Source organism: Ovis canadensis, chromosome 14 (assembly GCF_042477335.2).
Source record: "Ovis canadensis isolate MfBH-ARS-UI-01 breed Bighorn chromosome 14, ARS-UI_OviCan_v2, whole genome shotgun sequence".
NCBI classification, from domain to species: domain Eukaryota; kingdom Metazoa; phylum Chordata; class Mammalia; order Artiodactyla; family Bovidae; genus Ovis; species Ovis canadensis.
Window position 1 is genome coordinate 64,839,514 of NC_091258.1, and position 24,722 is coordinate 64,864,235.

At 51.6% G+C, this 24,722-nt stretch overlaps 2 protein-coding genes across 2 annotated transcripts; both read left to right on the top strand.

Moving 5' to 3' along the window:
* The first annotated feature begins 195 nt into the window (after nucleotides 1-195).
* On the top strand, nucleotides 196-4,591 carry LOC138418951 (phospholipase A2 inhibitor and Ly6/PLAUR domain-containing protein-like). The gene is made up of 5 exons (XM_069550976.1): nucleotides 196-633; nucleotides 1,948-2,064; nucleotides 3,466-3,618; nucleotides 4,005-4,148; nucleotides 4,340-4,591. The coding sequence occupies exons 1-5, from the start codon at nucleotides 564-566 to the stop codon at nucleotides 4,486-4,488; spliced, it is 633 nt and encodes a 210-aa protein (XP_069407077.1). The 5' UTR covers nucleotides 196-563; the 3' UTR covers nucleotides 4,489-4,591.
* Nucleotides 4,592-19,598: 15,007 nt separating this feature from the next.
* LOC138419457 (phospholipase A2 inhibitor and Ly6/PLAUR domain-containing protein-like) lies at nucleotides 19,599-24,135 on the top strand. Its single transcript, XM_069552332.1, has 5 exons — nucleotides 19,599-20,202; nucleotides 21,497-21,613; nucleotides 23,015-23,167; nucleotides 23,549-23,692; nucleotides 23,884-24,135. The coding sequence occupies exons 1-5, from the start codon at nucleotides 20,133-20,135 to the stop codon at nucleotides 24,000-24,002; spliced, it is 603 nt and encodes a 200-aa protein (XP_069408433.1). The 5' UTR covers nucleotides 19,599-20,132; the 3' UTR covers nucleotides 24,003-24,135.
* The last annotated feature ends 587 nt before the right edge of the window (nucleotides 24,136-24,722 follow it).

The following is a 24,722-nucleotide window of genomic DNA, read 5'->3' on the forward strand; positions in this document are numbered from 1 at the left end:
CCATGCCCTGAACAAGCAGCCCTCTGTTCCGTCTCCGAGAGACCCATGTGCATCCTGGGGTGGGGTCGGAGATGGAGACAGACCAAACACAGAAAAGGGAGTATGAGCCAAGCTCGCGCCAGCAAAACAAGCCTGGACTTGCTGGGCGCTCACAGGTAGTGCCTCACCCACACTGGGCACCTCCTTGGGGAAGGAGAGAAGGGGGAGGGCACCTGAGTCCTAGCAGCTGCTCTCCCCTACAGGAAACAAAATGACCTGATTCTGATCGTGGGCTTAACATTAGAAAAAAAGGTGGTGACGGCCGGTGCGGTGGGACCTGATGGAAGAGAGGGTTGGAAGCCCAAATGCCTGGGGCTGCATGGAGGAGGGGGCTGGGCACAAGATGCCACTGCTCCTTTTGGATTCTGTTTCCCTCTCCCCCACTCAGAGCTGGAGAGACCTACCCCAGGGCTTACCTCATCATTTCTTAGCCTAGGGGTAAGGTAGGTCCAGACCCACCCCTTCCCAGCTTCCTATAAGAACAGCTGGGGACCCAGGCCTGCAGGGTCACTCATCCATCCATCATGAAGCCTTCCATGAAACCCGAGACCTTCCTGCTGGCCTCCGCTCTGCTCTGCACCCTCCTGGGTCTGGGTAAGTGACTAGGGCTCTGGACTCCTGGAACCCTTAATACAAGGGGTATGAGAGAACCATTCTGCCAGGTCCTCAAGGGAGAAGAGAAAGAGAAGGTGTCCTGGGAATTGCAATTCATGGAGAAGGCAGAGGGTAAAGGAGAGAAAGCCTGGGTCCCCAAGGGAGGAAAGCTAAAAAACATATGTGGGTTTAAATCTCTGAGAAAAGAGGGGTTTGGATGGGTTCTGCTCCCTGTATCCCAGACAGTGTCTCAAAATAGACCCCTTAATTCTAGAAAATCAGATGAGAGTATGATTAGTATTTTTCATTAGTATGAAAAAAAATGAGGCGACGTCGAGAGACTTCCTTTCTCCCAGGACTCTAAGCAGTTCAGGTCCCCGGTGTCCTCCTCCCTTAGATGTAGGGGTTCAGGCAGCTCCACTTTCCCCAGGACCCGGATGTCTTGTGTCTGGGCCCCTCCTCTGAGGGGCCCCTCCTCTGGCCCCTCAGTTGCCTCTTCTCTCAGGACCAAGGAGTCCAGGCCCTTATCCGCTTAGTCCTCGATCTTTCTTCTTGACCTGGGATGCAGATCTCCTCTCAGGTACCCCTGCCTGAGCACCCACTGCCTACCGGACTTAGCGTGGTACCCACAAGGAAGGTGATCCCACTTCCAAAACCAGCTGGACATGAAGGTTCACGAAGGCCCATGAAGGAGTTCCCTCGTGGTTCAGTGCAGAATCTGCCTGCCAAAGCTGGGGACATGGGTGCAATCCCTGGTCAAGGAAGCATCTACATGCACTGGGTCAACTAAGACCCTTCACCACAACTACTGAGCTCAGGCTCTAGAGCCTATGCTCTGCAAGCGGAGAAACCAGCACAAATGAGAAACCGCAAACCGCAAGTAGGAAGTAGCATCTACTTGCTACAGCTAGACAAAAACCAACAAGAAGCAGGAACCCAGCACAGCCAACAATAGAAAAAAGAAAATTAATAATATAAAAAACATTTTTAAAGTTCATGGTATCTTCAGCAGGATCCCTCAAGGTTTATCAGGGGGTCTACCATCCAAAGTCCCCAGCCTTGTAATTTGATAAACTTGCTCCCTGATCGGAGTTGCTTTCTGCCCTGCCCCAGAGAGCAGCTTTGCTCCCAGCACCATGGCATCCCTGCTGAGCTTCAGACAGATCCCAGTTCAGCGGCCAGTGTCCTCCCCATGATTAGGGAGAAACCAGTCCTTCTTCCTTCAGACCCCTCCACCCCATCCCCGTCTGGATTGGGGACTCATGGCCCACAGACTACAGCACCATTCACTAGAGCCCCGCTCTCTAACTGCAGGGTACCCACTGAGCTGTGAGGTGTGTGTCGGTGACGGTCCCAGTTGCACTGGGAAACTGCAGACTTGTGCCCCGGATGAGGACTCCTGTGTCGTTGTCGTGACCGAGACCAACAGAAGTAAGAGGGCATGGGCTGGTATCAGATCCAGAGGAGGCAGGGGGCACCTTCATGGTGGTAGATACCGCCATGTGCTGGGTGAACCTTTGAGTGATGATTATGTCAGGAAAGAGGGAAAGGCAATCTCGAGGTGGGTAGTGGACAGAGAATCCTGTGGAATGACAGGAACCACTGTTGCCAAGGATTTCTGAAGATGAGACTCCAAAGAGAGGATGGGGAAGTGCAGATACAGACTTTCTTACCAAAGAAAGAATTAGGAAAGCAACGGACATGGGGGAAGAGTGAAATCCAGAGAAGCGGAAAATCTAATATGTAAAAGGTGAAGGAGTGGGCGTAAAAAGGACTTGGGTGACTTGCAAAGAAAGTGATCAGGTTGATTCTCTGGAGCTGGGAGGGGTCTCCCAGAGATGCGGTCTGCAACAGACTGTTCCTGACATGAGAAAGAGGGAGATACTGGCGCTACTGGGTGTGAGCTCAGCTGTGTCTGAGTCTTTGTGACCCCATGGAGTGTAACCCTTCAGGCTCCTCTGTCCTGGGATTTTCCAGGCAAGAATACTGGAGAGGCTTGCCATTGCCTCCTGCAGGGGGTCTTCCCCACCCAGGGATGGAACCCGCGTCTCTTGCATCTCCTACATTGGCATGGGGGTTCTATACCACTGCACCACCTGGGAAGTCCCAATATTGTCATAGAGAGAGAGACGTCTAAGGACAGATGATCCCCGGGCACACTCCATGAAGTCGCAAAGAATCAGGCACAACTGAGCACCCACACACCCAAGCAGGGCGGGTAAAGAGGAGAAACCCTAGTCCTGGAGGAGCCCACCCAGCCTACAGTGGGGAAGGGGAAGGCCAGGGAGACTGGAGGACACCACTTCAGGAAGACCTGAGAGAAGCCAAGGAGGGCAGCAAGAGACCATAGAGAGGAAGTCTGGGGAGTGACCCTGGGAAATCTGGAAGCGTCTACCTTAGGTGGAGAAGGAAATGGGTGTTACAGCAGGTGGGGATGGCAGCCCCATCCCAGCATTTGATGGAAGGAATTCCAGGGGTTAGGGGAAGGCTGAAGACTGGAAGAGACCATTCACACAGGCATAGGGGTAGTCACAGGTGGTCTGGAAAAGACCACTGCAGGTGGGAGCCCTGCAGGATGCAGTGGGGTGGCCCTGGGGCTGAAAGGCCTACCCTGGAGAGTCCAGCACAGCCTGGGAGCTGCGGGAGGATGGGTTGCATACGGAATGAACCATTCAGACAATGCCCCAGGCAGAATAGAGGTCTAAATTGGGGAGGTGGAGGAGACCTGTCTAGACAGCAGTGGGCTGAGGCAACTCTGAGGTGGGGGAGACACCCCAGGGCAAGGGTCCAGACCAGGGGCCACTGAGCCCCGTGCCCACGGCCATCCTGCAGAGGCCTCCTTGGCGGTGACCAGCTACAAGGGGTGTGCGAAATCCAGCGAGTGTGAGTCGGGACTCTTCGGCATCACCGTGAACCCTGAGAACTACATGGGCTCCAGGAGGCGCTGCTGCCAGAAGGATGGCTGCAACCAGGACCCCCTGCCCGGTAAGCCCCAGCTGAGCCCGATGGCTGGAGTCCCACCCTGCCAACCCCTCCCCCCCAGAGCCAGCTCTGAGCACCTGTCTCTGACCTGCGCTGTCACGGGGCAAGCGTCTTCCTGGCGCTGAGCCTTGGTCTCTTCTCCTGTAAACTGCGGTGTCCAGGGACGTCCCTGGTGTCCACTGACTAAGCCTCCATGCTCCCTATGCAGGGGTTGGATCCCTGGTCAGGGAACTCGATTCCACAGGGCGCAACTAAGATCCAACACAGCCAAATAGACATTGTTTTCTGAAAATGCAGTGTCCATTACCAACAGCTGTCTGCTGACGGGTTGGGAGGTTGGGAAGGGGACTCGCGTCTCCGATTACCTGACCCTCCACCATCCCCTTCAGCGTTCGTGAGAAACCAAACAGAGAATGGCCTTCGCTGTCCTTCCTGCATCGCTGCCTTTACGGAAACATGCACTGCCAGTGAGGAAGCGCTCTGCGTTGGCAAGGAAACCCGCTGTGTCGCCGTGTCTGGCCTGGTGCAGCCTGGTAAGGGGCACCTGGAATTTGGGAGGAGGGACAGGGGTTCCAGACAGGCCCAGAACTGGAGCCTCATGCTTCCAGATTCTAAGGGAGAGAGTGGCTCCAATGATCTGGGGGAGAAGGTAGCTGGGGCCTATGACCCTGGACTAGGAGGAGGGAGGCTGGCGATCCTGACTGTGGTCTAAAATCCCTTGCAGCAGGTGTCAAACTTGCGGCCCGGGGCTGTGGTATGGAGACCGCCTGCCACACCAAGCCCGGAACCCTGGTGCCCTCAGGCGCTCATTTGTTCACCATCAAGAAGACCAGCTGTCTTGGAAGCCCCCAGGCTTATGGAAAGGCTGAGTGAAGAACTGAGGCCCATGTGGTGTTTGGCCTCCATTTCTTCTCATCTATGTTTCTAGAAATTGCTACAGTTCCCATGTGTCTATAAATTAAACAAGTTAACAATCCTGAGTCTGTGATGTGCTGTATTTTGGGGAGAAGGGATGCAAGAAGCAGGGGTATGAACCCTTGGGAACCGTCTCTTTGGAAGAAAGAAAGGGAAGATGCTACCTTTTCTTAAGGGATTACTTCCTGCCTGGTCCCCATGCTAAGTGTTTTCCATGCGGTACCTCATTTCATAATCACAACTCTGTGACGCTGAAAGTATTGTCCCCATTTTACAGAGGAACACACTGAGGCACGGATTGTGGTGTCACTTACCCTCGGTCAAACAGCTGGGAGGGTCAGACTCCAGAGTCCATGATCAGCTCTCCTAGTTAACCTCCTTAGTTAACCAGAGTTCATGTTCGTCAATGTGGATATAATAGCTATAACTTTAACGGGCTGTCTTAAGAGTCAAATGAAAGCAAACGAAACAAGGACTTAGTGCCGTGCCTAGCACCTTTCACGGGCTTCCCTGCTGTCTCAGACAGGAACCTGCCTTCCAATGTGGGAGACGCGGGTTCGATGCCTGGATGTGCAAGACCCTCTGGAGAAGGGCCTGGCAACCCACTCCATTATTTTTGCCTGGAGCATCCCCCAGACAGAGAAGTCTGACAAGCTGCAGTTCATCGGGTCACAAAGAGTCAGAGCCCACTCAGTGGCTGAGCACACTGCACTAGCGCCTTTAAGACAGTGTGCGTTCTGGAGACAATGTGTCTGGCCAATACTTACCACCCTAATAGCTACTACTTACTCAGTAGTCATGTGTGGCAGATGCTGCTGTTGCTGCTGCTAAGTTACTTCAGTCGTGTCCGACTCTGTGCGACACCATAGACGGCAGACCACCAGGCTCCCCATTCCTGGGATTCTCCAGGCAAGAACACTGGAGTGGGTTGACATTTCCTTCTCCAATGCATGAAAGTGAAAAGTGAAAGTGAAGTTGCTCAGTCGTATCCAACTCAGCGTCCCCATGGACTGCAGCCTGCCAGTCTCCTCCATCCATGGGATTTTCCAGGCAAGAGTTACTGGAGTGGGTTGCCATTGCCTTCTCTGGTGGCAGATGCTAGACCTTGGCACCTATCAGGATACTCCGGATTATGCTACAGTAAGAAGCAAGTCCCTAAACTCAGTCTTTAAAACAACAAAGTTGTATTAGTCTGTTGATGCTGTAGTAAAGTTGTGTAACAAACCATGCCCAAATTGAGACTTGTAAAAAGAAACGTTCTTCTTCCTAAGGATTTGTAGGTATCTGGGGTGGCTCTGTTTCTAGCTGTGCACTGGTGGGTTTGGCTCCCGTTTGGGAGGGGTCTCTAGTTCTCCTCTGTGGGGTTCCAGAGCCTTCTGGCATTGTGACTCCCTGGTTAATGTCCTTCTCATGACAGATGACAGGGGCACAGAAGCCAAGTGCACCAAAGGTCCCTGCGGAGGTTTGGGGGTGAGCAGGAGTTCCATCCTGCACACGACCCCAGCATCCCTCCTCTCCAGGGACCCTGAAGTCCTCACCCTGGATCCCTCCTCCCTCAGACCCAGCAATCTCGGCTTCCACCTCACAGAGTCCCAAGCATCTTCCACCCCCCTGAAACCCCAAACAACAGACACACAACAGAATTTCTACTTTTTTATTCACTCCTCTAAAAAACACCACAGGCAAACCGCCCCTGGGGCTTCATGGTTCCCTACCTCAATGGACACACATGTATCGTTATCCAGACTGGAAGAAATTCAGCCAAGCTGATGAGGCTTTTGGACCTCCTCTGCTTCTGCCGGTGGCAACACTGAATTTGTTTTCTTGAATTTCTGCCTTCAAGGGCCTGCCAGCCCGCAGATGCCACGTAGATTCAACCTGAGGTCAGCCAGTGATCCCTCCACAAGGGAGTCTTCAGTCTTTTCTGTTTGGATGCTCCCAGAGACAGATGCCTCACTAGCAACTTGCAGATGGAATTCCTATTCCCCAAGAGGGACCAAAGGGTCTCCAGTTCTCTCACACAGACCCCAATTCCCTCCTCTCCATGGAGACCTTTCACCAGCCATGAATTACGAAGCGAGGACCACAGCCCTCTGGGAAGCCAGGAGTTCTGAGACCCCAAGAACTGTCCTTCTCCCAAAGAAGATTTAAAGCCCTCTTTGGATGCAGGCCTATCCCCAACCCCGGAAACCTACATCGTATACCCTATGTGGCTCAGAAGCCTAAGGATTCCAGCTCCCTGGGGAACCCAGAGCCCCCTCCTTCATGTCAGAATCCCCAGTGTGAAGGAGACCACCTTCATCAGCAATCAGGGTGTCCAATTCCTGCTCTGCAGGGTGACTAGACACCTATTAGATCTACTTTCTACTCTTAGAGACCAAGATAGCCTCATTCCACGAGTCCAAACCCTCAACTCCCTTGAGGAGTTCCATAGTCTAATGGTCCCCAGAGAAATAAGGAATTCCGCCCCTAAAACTCTTATTTCCTCTCAGGACCTAGGAATCCTGGAGACTATATATCACCCACTCCAGCCCCTGGTCAGAGCCCTTATTCCCTTCAAACACCCAGGATTCTGACAGCCGACCCTTCAGTCTGCGATCTCTCAGGCCCAGACATCCCATGTTAAGAGTCTGGACCCCGCGCCCTCTCCCTCTCACCGGGTCTTGAGTCCTCAGCCCCAGCCAGGCAGCTAGGGCCCTGGGCACACGCAGAAGCCCCGGCCCTCAGCCCAGCTCTCACTGCATGGGCACCTTCGGCGCCAGCACTGCTTTGGCGACTGCGCGCATCTCGACCAGCGCCTGCTGCAGGGCCACGCCGCGCGCCGTGGATGCTGTGGGATGCTGCTGCTGCTAGGTCGCTTCAGTCGTGTCTGACTCTGCGCGACCCCATAGACGGCAGCCCATCAGGCTCTTCCGTCCCTGGGATTCTGCAGGCAAGAACACTGGAGTGGGTTGCCATTTCCTTCTCCAGTGCAGGAATCTGAAAAGTGAAAGTGAAGTTGCTCGGTCGTGTCCGACTCTTAGCGACCCCATGGACTGCAGCCTGCCAGTCTCCTCCGTCCATGGGATTTTCCAGGCAAGAGTACTGTAGTGGGTGCCATTGCCTTCTCTGGTGGGATGCTGGCACAACACTAATCTCCAGCTGCTCCTCGTCAGGCTCCGCCAGCAGGGGGAGCCAGAGAGAAAGAGAGCGCACCTGGGCTGCTGCAAGGCTGGTGAAGGGAGGCAGGATCATGCCGGTCACGTGTTCAGCACCCCAGATGTGCTTTGAGGCCGCTTTGGTGGGGGGCGGGGGGCGGATCTGGGAGGGGTCGCGCAGGTGAGTCCAGGTTGCAGTGTCCCAGGACCTGCAGAACTAGCCTCACCGCACGATCTCAGGCTAAGACCAGAATCAGCTGCGGATCACCCCCTGCTCAGGATCTGAGTTTCTGCCACAAGGGTTCACCTCCAAGCTTCCAAACATCCTCATTTCTGTAATTCCAACCTCTTCCTTTTCCTCCTCCATCCCTAAGTGTGGCGGCTGCTCCCAGCACTTGCTTCTGTGTTCTACCCGCGTCTTCTGTCCTCTTTAGTCAATGGTGGTGCTTTAGTCACCAAGGCCCGTCCAGCTCTTTGCGACCCCATGGAATGTAGCCCGCCAGGCTCCTTGGTCCATGGAGCTCTCCACGCAAGAATACTGGACCCCACTCAGTGGCTGCCCTTTCCTCCTCCTGGAGATCTTCCCACACCAGGAATCCAACTGGTGTCCCCTGCACTGAAGGCAGATTCTTCACTGACTGAGCCACCTCCTTACTAGTTCTTTATATTAATTCTCTGGTAGACTAACTGCTGTGGTTTCAGCCTCCTGGTGGGACCCTGACTGATACAGGGTGGCACTGATGTTGGTGTCTGCCTTGTCAGTGATTCCAAGTGGCACAGAGCTTGCTTTTCAAAGGGCTCTAGGTGGCAGGAATACTTTGGCCATAGGATGTGACGATCTGACTCACTGGGGAAGTCCCTGATGCTGGGAAAGTTTGTGGCAGGAGGAGAAGGGGGTGACAGAGGATGAGACGGTTGTATGGAATCACTGACTCAACAGACATGAATTTGAGCAGACTCTGGGATATAGTGAAGAAGCGGGAAGCCTGGCGTGCTGCAGTCCATGGGGTCTCAGGGAGGCGGACAGGACTTAGCGACTGAACGACAATGTGGCGGGAGCAGGATGGGAAGGGAAACAGGGCATGAGCGCCCACTCAGGAAGACAGGCCTCTCAGGAGCCGCCCCTGGACTCTCGGAGCGCAGAGCAGAGGTCTCCTGCTGCGGGTAAATGAAGGAGAAATGTGCCTTGTGGGGGTGTCCGTGGGCGGCCTTAGCTCTGCAGGGACAAGAGACAAAACATGAAAACTTCTCTCTGCCTCTCTGCAGACTCAGTAGCCAATAATGGCTTCCCTCGGGGCTCTGATGGTAAAGAATCTGCCTGCAATGCAGGAGACCTGGATTGGATCCCTAGGTCCGGAAGACCCCCTGGAGAAGGGAATGGCAACCCACTGCAGTATTCTCATCCATGATCTCTACTGTCAACGATTTGGAGCAAAAATACTAAGTAACTGTCAGTGCGGAAAGACCCAAATTGAAAACTCTAAGTGGTGCTGTATACGTAGTACCACCTGGCGCCAGGGCAGATCGTCTTTAGAGGAATGTACTTCAAACCAGCCCCTCAAAGAATTTCCACCAATATATTACCCTAAGTGGAATTAACACACACACACATACCATTAGGCATCAGAAATTAGGCTGCCATGATTAAGGGTCGGTAGAACCCACAAACAGCAGACCCAGATACACAAAGATTACATATATTGATGGGGGAAATCTGGAAAGAGTGACAGACTCTATTTCCTTGGGCTCCAAAATTGCTGGCATGGTGACTGCAGCCATGAAACTAAAAGACGATTGCTCCTTGGAAGAAAAGCTATGACAAACCTACACATCGTATTCAAAAGCAGAGACATCACTTTGCTGACAAAGGTCTGTATAGTGAAAGGCATGGTTTTTCCAGTAGTCATGTACAGACATGCTTTCAAAGTGTGGTGCTGGGGAAGACTCCAAGGAGATCAATCCAGTCCATCCTAAAGTAAATCAACCCTGAATATTCATTGGAAGGACTGATGCTGAAGCCCCAATACTGTGGCCACCTGATGTGAAGAGCTGACTCATTCGAAAAGACCCTGATGTTAGGAGGGTGTCCTCGGTGGTCAGATGATAAAGTATCCACCTGCAGCGTGGGAGACCCGGGTTCGATCCCTGGGGTGGGATGATCCCCTGCAGAAGGGAATGGCTGCCCACTCAGTGTTCTGGCCTGGAGAATTCCACAAGCAGTCAGTGGGCTTGGAAAGCGTCAGACACACCTGAGCGACTTCCACTTTCACTGACGCTGGGAAAGAGAGACGGCAGAAGGCGAACAGGGCAGCAGAGGCTGAGAGTAGATGGCATCGTGGGCTCACTGACTCAATGGACATGAGTCTGAGCAAACTCCAGGAGCCGGTGAAGGACAGGGAAGCCGGGTGTGCTGGGGTCCATGGGGTCGCAAAGAGCCAGCCACGACTAAGGTACTGAACAACAACAAACTGATATCATGAAACACACAATATACAAGTAAGTGGGTAAGAATCCCCCTCCAGTGCAGGGCTCTCAGTTTCCATCCCAGGTCTAGGAAGATTCCACATGCCTCAGGGCAACTGAGTCCAAGCCCCACAACTACTGACTCCAGGCACCAAAGGCCTGTGCTCCGCAGTAAGCAAAGCCTTTGTATGAGAAGCCCGTGCACAGCAATGAGAGTAAGTAAACTCCACTCGCTGCCACGGAGAAAGCGCACGCTCAGCAATGAAGACCTGGTGCAGCCAAAACTGATAAATAAAGTGTAGTAACTGGAAGGAATGATGCTGGAGCTGAAACGCCAGTACTTTGGCCACCTCATGCAAAGAGTTGACTCACTGGAAAAGACTCTGACGCTGGGAGGGATTGGGGGCAGGAGGAAAAGGGGACGACAGAGGATGAGATGGCTGGATGGCACCAAACTCGATGGATGTGAGTTTGAGTGAACTCCTGGAGTTGGTGATGGACAGGGAGGCCTGGCTTCCTGCAATTCATGGGTCCCAAAGAGTCGGACACAACTGACTGAACGGAACTGAACTGAATAATAATTTTAAGAAGCCTGAAGGGAATGAGGAACTACTGACATAAGCGTTTCCAGCCTCTGCAAACATAAAGTCCTGAGCTGACCATTCCACATTTCTAGGTAGATAAGAGGTGAATAATAAAGATCCACATACCAGATTAGATACAGTTTTAGCCAAAAATGCATTGACTTTCTCATAATTAAAAGATGGAATTCTGATCTGAATCTCTTTGCCAAGAAGTTTTTCTTTTTAATTGCCCCAAGATGGTTGATTTTATGTAAAATTTTAATCAAGGAGGCCATTAGACTGGGTGATTCTAAAGCCTTAGGTAGCTTTAGTAAACCAATCAAAATTTAAGCCTGAGTTGATGAACTCCAATCTAACAAAATGAAATCAACTAGTCATGAACAGCCAAGTCCCTCGATTTTCTCAAGCAAGAAAATCCTTTCAGGTCCAGGGAGGTGGGATGGACTGGGAAACTGGGACTGACACCCGTATACTCCTGATACCCTCTCGGGCAGAGATGGCTGATGAGAACCTGCTGTACGGCGCGGGGCGCTGCACTCAGGGCTCTGTGCCGACCTAAATGGGGAGGAAATCCAGGAGTGAGGGGACATGTGTGTACCGGCAGCTGATTCACCTTGCTGCCCAGTGAGAACCAACACAACACTGTAAAGGAACTATATCCCAATAAAATTGATTAATTTGAAAAGTTCACGCTCAAGCCCATTAAATAATTGCTCCGCTTCCATGTTTTCTCTCTGAAATCTTCTGTCCTCCTACCCACAAAGCACCTCTAATTATTTTTCAGTTTTGGCTGTCTGATTTGAATTGTCTGCCTAAATGAACTCTTCAAACTATAATGTGCTGCAGTTCACCTTTTACAACTGATAGGACCTTTATTTTATTATTACCAATCTTTTTGGTCACACTGCACAGCTTGTGGGATTTTAGTTCCCCAATCAGGGACTGACTGAACCTGGGCCCCTGGCAATGAGAGAGTGGCGTCCTAACCACTGCACCGCCAGGGAATTCCCTAAGACCTTTAGAATAAGAATGTGCGTTCAAGGAAAACCTCATTGGTTAGAATGTACTTTGTAAGGTGGAAAAAGCGCTGGTTAAAATTCAACGCACGTCAGTTAAAAGACTCGTGGGTGTTCCATGGGGGCCCAGTGGCTAGAATCTGTACTTCCTTGCAGGGGCCTGGGCCCGATCCCTGGTCAGTGAACTAGACCCTGCTGCCACGTGCAGCTGCACCTAAGGCCTGGCCCAGCGAAATCAACACATGAGGCCTGGCGATGTCAAGGGTCAGTGAGGGCGTGTCGCTCACAGACTGCTGAAGGAAACGTGACGTGGAACAACCACTTTGGAAACCAGTCCATTTCTAATAGGAAAGCAAATCTGCCTGCATGCTAAGTCAGTTCAGTTGTCTCCAACTCTTTGTGACCCTATGGACTGTAGCCCACCAGGCTCCTCTGCCCATGGGGCTCTCTAGGCAACAACACTGGAGTGGGTTGCCATGCCCTCCTCCAGGGCATCTTCCCAACCCACAGATCCAACCCACCTCTCCTGTGTCTCCTGCCTTGCAGGCAGATTCTTTACCACTGAGCCAACAGGCAAGTAAGTCCTAGACCTAAGGACTGAAGACCCTGCAATTTGACTCTTTTAGATGGTTACCCCAAGGATATCTCTGTACAGAGCCTTTACAAGAAGGCTCACAGCAGCTGTGTTCATAGTAGTCAAAAAGTGGTGGGCAGTTCCCTAGCGGTCTAGTGGTGAGGGCTTTTCACTTGCACTGCTGGGGTCTGAGTTCAATCCCTGCCTGGAGCACTAAGATCCTAAAAGCTGCGAGGTGCGGACAGATACAGCCACCAAAACGTGGCAACAGTCCAGAGGCCTGACATCAAGATCTCCGCTTTCAGTGAAGCTTCTCAGCGACAAGGTGGAACAGACCACTAACGCACACACAATATGTGAGACCCCGTGTTCCCAGCTCCACCAGACTCTGCTGAACAGGCTTCCAACCTGGCACCACAAGCTCTCCTTGATGGCGCTATGACAAATTGTATATCTGTCACCCCTGCCTGCAATCACATAGGACTCTGTGGACATTCCCTAAGGGTCGGGGCCTGGTTTGGTTTTGTTCACTACTGGTTCCTGAGCTTGGGCCCAGCTCTGCTGTACACTAGCTATAGCACCTTGAAGGCTCAGCTTTTGGAGCCTCAGTTTCTTTGTCTGTAAATTGGGGATGATCACCCTATGTAGGATATGCTTTACAGATGGGGAACCAAGATGCAGACAGGAAAATCAACGGCTTGCACGGCACACACAGGTAATGACTGGCAGAGAAATTCAGACCAACTGCCGGACTACACACCAACAGTGCTCTCCAACTCCACAACTTCAATCCTTGTGGTAAAACCTCCACATCTTGGCACTTCCCTGGTGGCCCAGGGTTAGGACTCCCAGCTTCCACCACAGGGGGCCTGGGTTCAATCCCTGGTCAGGGAACTAAGATCCCACTGCCACATGGCACGTCCAAAAAAAAAATCAAGACTCAACACCTCTGCCTGGCCCAAATTAAAAGCATGGGACCCTCCATCCAGTAGGACATATACCTTTGTATTTTAATGACTAATTCGGATTTCACATATGAGTACTTCTACTTTTAACACACACAGATGCTCCCTTGTCTGTCTTTCTTATGACAGACAAAACTTTCGGATTAAAAAATATGGAAACAACCCAAATGTCCATATGAATGGACATATAGTGCATGATTCCCTACAATGGAACAGTGAAAAGGCAAGCATTAGTCACTCAGTCAGGTCCCACGCTTTGTGACCCCCATGGACTGTAGCCCACCAGTCTCCTCTGTTCATGGGATCTCCAGGCAAGAATACTGGAATGGGGTGCTATTCCCTTGCCCAGGGGATCTTCCCGACCCAGGGAACGAACCCTGGTCTCCTGCACTGCAGGCAGATTCTTCACCATCTGAGCTAATGGAACGGTATTCTGCTATAAACAGGAATGAAGGTCTGATGCAAGTTACAACATGGAGGAAATCCGAAAACTACGTGAAGGGAGCCAGACACAACAGGGAGCATATTGCAAGGTCTTATTTATAGGAAACGTTCAGGACAGACAAATTCGGAGAGACAGAAAGCACATCAGCGGTCCATACACACACTAGTATCCAGTAAATAACCAAAAGGACCTGCTGTGTAGCACAGAGAATGACACGCAATATTTTGTAATAACCTATAAGGGAAGAGAATCGGAAGAGCAATATATATTCACATACACGTATAAATAAACGAATCACTGCTATACACCTGAAAGTACCACCACACTGTAAACCAACTCTACCTCAAGCTTTTTACAAAATCAGAAAAAGAAGTTCAGACTAAAATAATCATATAGTTTTTAAAATATAGGATATAAATATTAGGATTTAAATATTAAAAAGGTCAATATCAAAAGTTGATTTAAATATACAGTAGCAATGTTAAATTCAGATTAATTCAATAAATTCGAGTGAAAAATAAAAAATAAACAACTGAATTTCATGTTTTTTGCTTTTTTAAAAATGTACATCAACAGTTGCTAAGGACAACTGTGGGAAGAGGGTAAGGGAATGACTACTTAATGGTTCTGGGGTTTTTTAGGGTGAGGTGATGAAAATGTTCTGGATTAGACGCTGTAATGAATGCTGACGCTGTGACTATACCAAATCCTCTGAATCACACACTCTCAATGGTTAAAGTAATGAACTTATGTTACATGAATTTTATCTCATGAAGAAAGAAGAGAGTGTTCGCTAAGTATCAGCAGTTAGGAGAAAGGCTTAAGCGCACGAGACTCATCTGGGGCCCAGGTCTGAGTGCACCTGTCTCAGGAAGACAGGATTCACGACAGTGGCATAAATGAGACACGGAAGGTCTGCCAACAAGGAGACATCTAGTTAAAACAACTTTTCCAAGATAAATATCATATGAAATTGTCTCTATACGAAATCTAAAAAAAAAAATTATACAAAAGGACTTATCTACAAAACAGAAACAGACACACAGACTCAGGAGAACAAATTCATGGTTATCAGGGCGAATGCAGAGGCGGGGGAGGGACAGATAGGGAGCTCAGGATCCACATGCACACAGAGTTATATGTAAAATGGATAACCAACAAGAACCTACTGTACAACACAGGGAACTCTACTCAGTATTCTGTGAGAACCTGGGTGGGAAATAACTTTGACAAAGCATAGATACATGTATATGCATAGCTGAATGACTTTGCTGTACACTTGAAATTAACACAACATCGTTAATCAACTCTAACTCTACCTCAACAAAAAATAAAAATTAAAGGGCCTTCCCTGGTGATCCAGTGGTTAAGACTCTGAGCTTCCACTGCCGGAGGCACAGGGTCGATCCCTGGTTGGGGAACTAAGATCCTGCATGCCGCCCACTGTGGCCAACGAATTTAAAAATTAAATTAAAATTTTAAAACAAGGTTCCACATCCATGAAAGGCAATGTTATGCACCATTCAGAAGAATCAGGTAGAACTTGATGCCATGACAGGACCTCTAAGATTGGTTTCTTGGAACAAGCAAGGGTGATGCCCATTACATATTACGTACTTTAAGAAAGGGGGTTCAGGTGAATCCATATGCTTGTATGTGGACAGAGGGACCTGGGGAACCACATGAGAAGCTGCTCACGATGACTGCCACAGGAAGGAAGACCTGGGCAGCAGGAATGGGGGGCTGGGGCAGGAGGGGTCGGAAGCAGGTGGCCTCTGGTGAGGACTTCCTTTTCAGTGTACACCCTCCCTTTTGTGCTCTTTTCAGTTACGGAGCCTCCGCTGGTTCCTCTGGCTCGCTCACTCCCCACTTCCTGTCTTTCTTGCCCCCACTCCAACAGCGGTGCAGAATTAAACAGGATGCTCCTCATCATAACAGAGCCCAGCAAGACCATCCAGTAACACACACGTGAGTCCCCCCTTTACACACACACCTGCGTGCTGACACGGCACTTCTGCAAACATGATGTCACCGGATTGTCACGGTGACCCTGGGCGCCCATCACATTATCCCCCATGGACAGGTGAGAAAACAGCTTCTGAGAAAGGAAACCATTGGCCTGAGGTCACAGGGAGAGTAAGAGGGAGAGATGGGGACTTGAATTCCACCTGAGATTAACTTGTCAGCCACCTGCATCTCTCTCTCAGTTGAGAATACTGCCTCTAGGCAAATGTATACTCTCTCTGTGCCTAGTTTCTGCATCATACAGGGGATAATAATAGATTTGAGGTGATGGGATTTTTATGAGGATTCAATGAACTAACCCATAGGAAGCATTTAGAATGGTAACTGGCAGGGTTTTCTTTTCTGGGGTGGGGGGCATTTTCCCAAGATGGGCATTGAACCTGGGCTTCGAGGCATGGAGTGAAATCCTAACCAGGCCCCATCACGGTTTTCCCAAACAGCTGTAACTGTGAATAAACTGTTAGCTCTCATTATTCTGACTGTACTACCTTAGGGAACTATGAGATATGTAAAGTCCAAAAATCATTCACAAAATCTTGTGGCTTTGTAAATAATTCCCGGGAGGAGAATTCTCAGCTTCTCTTTAATTTGCAAAAAGGTCCACGAACCAAAACATTTTTAGAACCACTGGGTAAGACAAACAATAATAAATTTAACACAATCCGGCAGGCCTTGCCCAGCATCCCTCCCCAAACACCCTTACATTGGAGGGATGAATGTGGCCAAAATCCGGAAGTGGAGGACTTCCCTGGTGGTCCAGAGGTTAAGAATTCGTGCCTCCAATGGGGCAGGGGGCAGGTTCAATCCCCAGCTGAGAAACTAACGCCCCAAAGTGTCATGTGGTGTGGCCAAAAATTAAAAATAAAGAAAGACTTCTCAGGAGATCCAGGAGCTACAACTCCATGCTCCCAATGCAGGGTGTCCAGGTTCCTAACCGTGGCCAGGTAACTAGATCCCACATGCCGTAAATAAGACCCAAAGCAGCCAAATATGAATAAATATAAAAAACAAAGGAAGTCAACATACGGACACAAAGAAGGAAGACAAAGGCGGCTAGAGCACCCACACTGGGTTCAGCTCGCAGCACCACCATGCATGAGGGGTGATAACAGCTTCACCACCATTTGACTTCCTGGAGAGCTGGATCACGCAGGGTTACACCCAGGCAGCCCTGGGAACTCACTAGCTCATTTCTCCCACCAGTTCCTTGTGCCTGATGGGAACAGCCTGTTGGGAAGTCTGTCACCATCCTGGGTCAAACTCCTCTTTTCCCTTTTGCTCCCTCCAACTTCACCAAGCATGTACCACAGCACTCTGCAGTCCACAATGGCCACTAAGACTGGCCACTTCACTTTGGCCCTTCCTAGGCCTCAGTTTCTCCATCTTTAAAATGAGGTTGATTGGCTTAGATGATGAGACACCTTCTAGTCCTAAGCCCAGGGCCTTCAGAAGGCAGAATGCGTGGCAATGGTTTACTCTCTTCCAACTGAGGATGATAAGGCTCTGAAAAGAGCAGCAACCTACATGGACCACACACGGATTCATTCCTGGCCTAGTCCCTGCATCACCTTTCTCCTCTGCTAAGGGACAGGGACCACACTGCTCATTGTCCAGGTGAGGTGATGGGGACCAAAGAGAAAGTGCCTCAGCTCACTGCCAGTTAACTCCAGAGTAGAGTGTGGACCCTGGACCTACAGATTTCCATTAAGGACATGGAGGGAAGGAGACCTCTCTGGGGGTCCAGTGGTTAACACTCTGAGCTTCCAGGGTAGGGGCTCCAGTTCCGTTCATGGTCAGAGAACTAAGATCCTTCAGGCCACCGAGAGAGGGGGAATAAAACAAAGATGGCAGGGGCGGGGGTGGCTGGCAGAATGACCTGGAGTACCACAGAGATGGTCTTAGAGGCTGCCCGCCATTTACGGTAAGTGTCTGCCTTGAGAAGGTTTTCTGCACAGTAGGTCTGGAGAGAAGAATAGAAAAGGGAATGTTAGGGTTCAGAGATGAGAGCTATGTCCCCAGCTCTCAGATTAGTTTGAGAGTTCTCTCAAGCCCTCTGACATCACCCAGGTTTAACTTTCCTTATAATCCCCCCACACGCTGGGGTGTGAGGAAGAATGGATACCTGTATATGTATGTCTGAGTCCCTTTGCTGTTCACCTGAAACTATCCCAACTTTGTTATCTGGCTATGTTGCTGCTGCTGCTAAGTCCCTTCAGTCGTGTCCAACTCTGTGCGACCTCATAGATGGCAGCCCACCAGTCTCCCCCAACCTTGGGATTCTCCAGGCGAGAACACTGGAGTGGGTTGCCATTGCCTTCTCTTTTCTGGCTATACCCCAATTCAAAAACCTTCTAGTGTTAAAATAAGAACCCCCCACACACTCTACCTGGAGTCCCCTCCAACATTTTCCCCTAGAAATTCACCTCTGCTCCTACCCAGGAAGCAAAACACCCCCCTTTTCTCTCAGCAAATTCCTCTATCTCACATCTCTCCAGAATTCCCGATGGCCTCCCAGAAATTCTCCCATGACCCTCCTTGCTGCTGCTGCTAAGTCCCTTCAGTCGTGTCCGACTCTGTGCGACCCCATAGATGGCAGCCCACCAGGCTCCCCCGTCCCTGGGATGACCCTCCTTAGAATTGCACAAAGTCCCCTTTGTGAAAGGAAAACCAAAATGAAGTGCGTATTGCTAAAAGTGTTCTCTAAGATGACCGGGGGGCCACGGAGGAATTCTGACCAAGCAGGTCGCAACTGCAGTGGAATCTGACCTTTTGACCACTTATTGTATTCACACAGGAATCCAGAATATATGCCAGAAACTCAAGGTACTTATCAGACTCTTACTCTCCAATAACTCAGGACAGCTTCTTCTTTAAAGCCAAATATTTCTTCCCGTGTATCACAGTCAATTAGAATTCTCTCTCCACACGACTTTAGCCCCTGATTCCCGCTGCCAACACTCCATTTACCGGAATCTGTGTCTCCCAAACTGCAATTCTTAAGAACCCCAATAAAGCTCTTTCTTGGCACCCCGCATACGGATTAGCCTTCAACACCTCTGAGACACCAGAAGCTCCAGAGCCCGCTGACGAATTCCTTCACTGCTTCCACCCTCCCCCACGCCAATGCCTCACCGAGTCCTGCCTACTGCAGGACACCACATGGCGGAGGCGGATCTCCGGCATGTCAATGCCGTGTGGGCTTCCCCCGACTCAAAAGATGCACGAAGCTCTGAGTTTCGGGGGCTCACAGGGGGTACGCCCTGGGCGGCTTTCACTGCGCAAGCGCACGAGACTGGGGCCTTTCACCCCCCAGCGCGCCGGCGGTTACGTCACCACTGCGCATGCCTAGTGCGTCTCTCCGGAGAGATGCAAGAGGCGCCGAGTTTCATAGCAACGAGATTTTCCTGCCTGGCTCTGGCCAAACGGCTCTCTCGCCCCTCCTCCCAGTCACTTTCTCACCAGGCTTTCCTAGCAACCGGCTTGGCCTGCAGGATTGGTCCCCAGCAGAAATTCGCCATCCTCAGCACCCAGCTGAAGCCTGGAAAGCAAGAGGCCAGGAAACTTGAGTGCATTTTTTCAGGAAGCCGGGAGCTTACCGCAACAGGATCCCCTCTATGGCTGGCTGGCTGGCTACTCTCCCCACGCCCAACACACACAGACACACACACGGACACACACACACGAGAAAATCTCTGATCCCTGAAGATCAGGCCCAAGGCAGAAGGAATATGTAAAGGACCTCAATAAACCACAAAGTATGTGCCCTAACCAGACACACACCCAGCCTTCCTTTTCCAGTGGGAACTCTTGGGCATCTGTCCCCTACCATCCCCATGCCCTGAACAAGCAGCCCTCTGTTCAGTCTCTGAGAGACCCAAGTGAATCGTGGGGTGGGGTCGGAGATGGAGACAGACCAAACACAGAAAAGGGAGTATGAGCCAAGCAGGCGCCAGCAAAACCAGCCTGGATTTGCTGGGCGCTCACAGGTAGGGCCTCACCCACACTGGGCACCTCCTTGGGGAAGGAGAGAAGTGGGAGTGTACTGAGTCCTAGCAGCTGCTCTCCCCTACAGGAAACAAAATGACCAGATTCTGATCGTGGGCTTCACGTTAGAAAAAAAGGGGGCGAAGGCTGGGGTGGTGGAACCTGATGGAAGAGAGGGTTGGAAGCACAGACGCCTGGGGCTGCATGGAGGAGGGGGCTGGGCACAAGATGCCACTGCTCCTTTTGGATTCTGTTTCCCTCTCCCCCACTCAGAGCTGGAGAGACCTACCCCAGGGTTTACATCATCATTTCTTAGCCTAGGGGTAAGGTAGGTCCAGACCCGCCCCTTCCCAGCTTCCTATAAGAACAGCTGGGGACCCAGGCCTGCAGGGTCACTCATCCATCCATCATGAAGCCTTCCATGAAACCCGAGACCTTCCTGCTGGCCTCCGCTCTGCTCTGCACCCTCCTGGGTCTGGGTAAGTGACTAGGGCTCTGGACTCCTGGGACCCTCAAAACAAGGAGTATGAGAGAACATTCTGCCAGGTCCTAGAGGGAGAAGCGAAAGAGGAGGTGTCCTGGGAATTGCAATTCATGGAGAAGGCAGAGGGTAAAGGAGAGAAAGCCTGGGTCCCCAAGGGAGGAAGAGCTAAAAAACCTATGGGTTTAAATCTCTGAGACAGGAGAGGTTTGGATGGGTTCTGCTCCCTATATCCCAGGCAGTGTCTCAGAATAAGACACCTGAATTCTAGAAAATCAGATGAGAGTATGATTAGTATTTTTCATTAGTATGAAAAACATGAGGCGAAGTCGAGAGATTTCCTTTCTCCCAAGACTCTAAGCAGTTCAGGTCCCTGGTGTCCTCCTCCCATAGATATAGGAGTTCAGGCAGCTCCACTTTCCCCAGGACCCAGATGCCTTGTGTCTGGGCCCCCAGTTGCCTCCTCTCTCTGGACCAAGGAATCCAGGCCCTTATCCGCTTAGTCCTCGATCTTTCTTGTTGACCTGGAATGCAGATCTCTCAGGTACCCCTGCCTGAGTCCCAACTGCCTACCAGACTTAGACAGCCTGGTACTCACAAGGAAGGTGATCCCACTTCCGAGAACCAGCTGCACCTGAAGGTCCACAGAAGTCCGTGAAGGACTTCCCCGTGGTTCAGTGCGCAATCTGCCTTCCAAAGCCGGGGACAGGGGTGCAATCCCTGGTCCAGGAAGCTTCCACGTGCACGGGGGCAACTAAGACCCTTCGCCACAACGACTGAGCTCATGCTCTAGAGCCTGTGCTTTGCAAGCGGAGAAACCAGCACAAATGAGAAACCCCACACCGCAACTAGGGAGTAGTGTCTACTCACTACAGCTAGAGAAAACCAACAGGAAGCAGGAACCCAGCAGAGCCAACAATAGGAAAAAGAAAATTAAAACTATAAAAAAAAACTTCTTAAAATCCATGGAAAGCTTCAGCCGGACCACTCAAGGTACCCAAGATGGATCAGGGGGTCTAGCATCCAAAGTCCCCAACCTTGTGATTAGATAAACTTGCTCCCTGATTGGAGTTGCTTTCTGCCCTGCCCCAGAGAGCAGCTTTGCTCCCAGCCCCATGGCATCCCTGCCGAGCTTCAGACAGATCCCTGTTCAACGGCCAGTGTCCCACCCGTGAATATGCAGGGAGACCCCAGTCCTTCCTTCAGACCCTCCACCCCATCCCCATCCCAATTCAGGAGTCTCGGCCCAGGACTACGGCACCTTTCACTAGAGCCCCGCTCTCTAACTGCAGGGTACCCGCTGAGCTGTGAGGTGTGTGTCGGTGACGGTCCCAGTTGCACTGGGAAACTGCAGACTTGCGCCCCAGATGAGGACTCCTGCATCATTGTCGTGACCGAGACCAACAGAAGTAAGAGGGCACGGGCTGGAATCACATGCTGGGGAGGCGGGGGGTGCCTTCAGGGTGGCAGAATCCGCCACGGGCTGGGTGAACCTTTGAGTGATAATTATCAGGAAGGAGGGAAAGGCAACCTCGAGGTGGGTGGTGGAGAGAGAATCCGGTGCAATGACAATGACTGTTGCCAAGGATTTCTGAAGATGAGACTCCAAAGAGAGGATGGGGAAGTGCAGATACAGACTCTCTCACCAAAGAAGAAATTAGCAAGCAACAGACACGGGGGAAGAGTGGGATCCAGAGAAGGGGGAAATCTAATATGTAAAAGGTGAAGGGGTGGGTGTAAAACAGACTTGGGTGAGTTGAAAGGAATGTGATCAGGTTGATTCTCGGGGGCTGGGAGGGTTCGCCCAGAGATGCGGGCCTCAAGAGACTGTTCCTGACAAGAGAAAGCGGGAGACACTGAGGGTGGTTGAGTTGGGTGCAAGCTCAGTTTTGTCTGAGTCTTTGTGACCCCATGGAGTGTAACCCTCCATGCTCCTCTGTCCTGGGATTTTCCAGGCAAGAATACTGGAGAGGCTTGCCATTGCCTCCTGCAGGGGATCTTCCCCACCCAGGGATGGAACCCGTGTCTCTTGCATCTCCTACATTGGCACAGGGGTTCTTTACCACTGCACCACCTGGGAAGTCCCAATACTGTCATAGAGAAAGAGACGTCTAAGGACAGATGATCCCCGGGCACACTCCATGAAGTCACAAAGAATCAGGCACAACTGAGCACCCACACACCCAAGCAGGGCGGATAAAGAGCAGAAACCCTAGGCCTGGAGGAGCCCAACCCATCTATAGTGGGGAAGGGGAAGGCCAGGGAGACGAAGACACCACTTCAGGCAAGACCTGAGAGAAGCCAAGGAGGGCAGGAAGAGATCATAGCCAGGAAGTCTGGGGAGTGACCCTGGGAAATCTGGAAGCCTCTACCTTAGGTGGAGAAGGAAATGGGTGTTACAACGGGTGGGGATGGCAGCCCCATCCCAGCATTTGGTGGATGGGATTCCAGGGGTCAGGGGAAGGCTGAAGACTGGAAGAGACCATTCACACAAGCATGGGGGTAGTCACAGGTGGTCTGGAAAAGACCACTGCAGGTGGGAGCCCTGCAGGATGGCAGTGGGGTGGCCCTGGGGCTGAAAGGGCTACCCTGGAGAGTCCAGCACAGCCTGGGAGCTGCGGGAGGATGGGTTGCATACGGAATGAACCATTCAGAGGATGCCCCAGGCAGAATAGAGGTCTAAATAGGGGAGGTGGAGGAGACCTGTCTAGACAGCAGTGGGCTGAGGCAACTCTGAGGTGGGGGAGACACCCCAGGGCAAGGGTCCAGACCAGGGGCCACTGAGCCCCCTGCCCACGGCCATCCTGCAGAGGCCTCCTTGGCGGTGACCAGCTACAAGGGGTGTGCGAAATCCAGCGAGTGTGAGTCGGGACTCTTCGGCATCACCGTGAACCCTGAGAACTACATGGGCTCCAGGAGGCGCTGCTGCCAGAAGGATGGCTGCAACCAGGACCCCCTGCCCGGTAAGCCCCAGCTGAGCCCGATGGCTGGAGTCCCGCCCTGCCCACCCCTCCCCCCCAGAGCCAGCTCTGAGCACCTGTCTCTGACCTGTGCTGTCACGGGGAAAGCGTCTTCCTGAGCCTTGGTTTCTTCTCCTATAAACTGCTGTGTCCAGGGATGTCCCTGGTGGTCCACTGACTAAGCCTCCATGCTCCCTCTGCAGGGGTTGGATCCCTGGTCAGGGAACTCAATTCCACAGGGTGCAGCTAAGATCCAACACAGCCAAATAGACATTGTTTTCTGAAAATGCAGTGTCCGTTACCAACAGCTGTCCCCTGATGGGTTGGGAGGTTGGGAAAAGGACTCCCGTCTCCGATTACCTGACCCTCCACCATCCCCTTCAGCGTTCGTGAGAAACCAAACAGAGAATGGCCTTCGCTGTCCTTCCTGCATCGCTGCCTTTACGGAAACATGCACTGCCAGTGAGGAAGCGCTCTGCGTTGGCGAGGAAACCCGCTGTGTCGCCGTGTCTGGCCTGGTGCAGCCTGGTAAGGGGCACCTGGCATTCGGGAGGAGGGACAGGGGTTCCAGACAGGCCCAGAACTGGAGCCTCATGCTTCCAGATTCTAAGGGAGAGAGTGGCTCCAAAGATCTTGGGGAGAAGGTTTCTGGGGCGTATGACCCTGGACTAGGAGGAGGGAGGCTGGCGATCCTGACTGTAGTCTAAAATCCCTTCTAGCAGGTGTCAAATTCGCTGTCCGGGGCTGTGGTATGGAGACCGCCTGCCACACCAAGCCTGGGACCCTGGTGCCCTCAGGCGCTCGTTTGTTCACCATCAAGAAGACCAGCTGTCTTTGAAGCCCCCAGGCTTCTGGCAAGGCTGGGTAAAGAACTGAGGCCCATGTGGTGTTTGGCCTCCATTCCTTCTCAGCCATGGTTCTAGAAATTGCTACGGTTCCCATGTGTCTATAAATTAAACAAGTTAACAATCCTGAGTCTGTGATGTGCTGTATTTCGGGGAGAAGGGATGCAAGAAGCAGGGGTATGAACCCTTGGGAACCGTCTCTTTGGAAGAAAGAAAGGGAAGATGCTACCTTTTCTTAAGGGATTACTTCCTGCCTGGTCCCCATGCTAAGTGTTTTCCATGCGGTCAATCACAACTCTGTGACGCTGAAAGTATTGTCCCCATTTTACAGAGGAACACCCTGAGGCACAGATTGTGGTGTCACTTGCCTTCGGTCAAACGGCTGGGAGGGTGACACTCCAGCGTCCATGATCAGCTCTCCTAGTTAACCTCCTTAGTTAACCAGAGTTCATGTTCGTCAATGTGGATATAATAGCTATAACTTCAAAGGGCTGTCTTAAGAGTCAAATGAAAGAAAACGAAACAAGGACTTAGTACAGCGCCTTGCACCTTTCAGGAGCTCCCCTGGTGGCTCAGACAGGGAAGTATCTGCCTGCCAATGTGGGAGACGCGGGTTCGATGCCTGGGTGTGTAAGATCCCCTGGAGAAGGGCCTGGCAACCCACTCCCATTATTTTTGCCTGGAGCATCCCCCGGACAGGAGTCTGACAGGCT

What these genes read in the sequence shown, in the direction of transcription:
- LOC138418951 (XM_069550976.1), top strand. Translation starts at nt 564, where the DNA reads ATGAAGCCTTCCATGAAACCCGAGACCTTCCTGCTGGCCTCCGCTCTG. An exon ending in CTGCACCCTCCTGGGTCTGG is followed by an intron (nt 634 to 1,947) that starts GTAAGTGACTAG and finishes CTCTAACTGCAG; the next exon opens with GGTACCCACTGAGCTGTGAG. An exon ending in CGTGACCGAGACCAACAGAA is followed by an intron (nt 2,065 to 3,465) that starts GTAAGAGGGCAT and finishes GCCATCCTGCAG; the next exon opens with AGGCCTCCTTGGCGGTGACC.
- LOC138419457 (XM_069552332.1), top strand. Translation starts at nt 20,133, where the DNA reads ATGAAGCCTTCCATGAAACCCGAGACCTTCCTGCTGGCCTCCGCTCTG. An exon ending in CAACCAGGACCCCCTGCCCG is followed by an intron (nt 23,168 to 23,548) that starts GTAAGCCCCAGC and finishes CATCCCCTTCAG; the next exon opens with CGTTCGTGAGAAACCAAACA. An exon ending in GTCTGGCCTGGTGCAGCCTG is followed by an intron (nt 23,693 to 23,883) that starts GTAAGGGGCACC and finishes AATCCCTTCTAG; the next exon opens with CAGGTGTCAAATTCGCTGTC.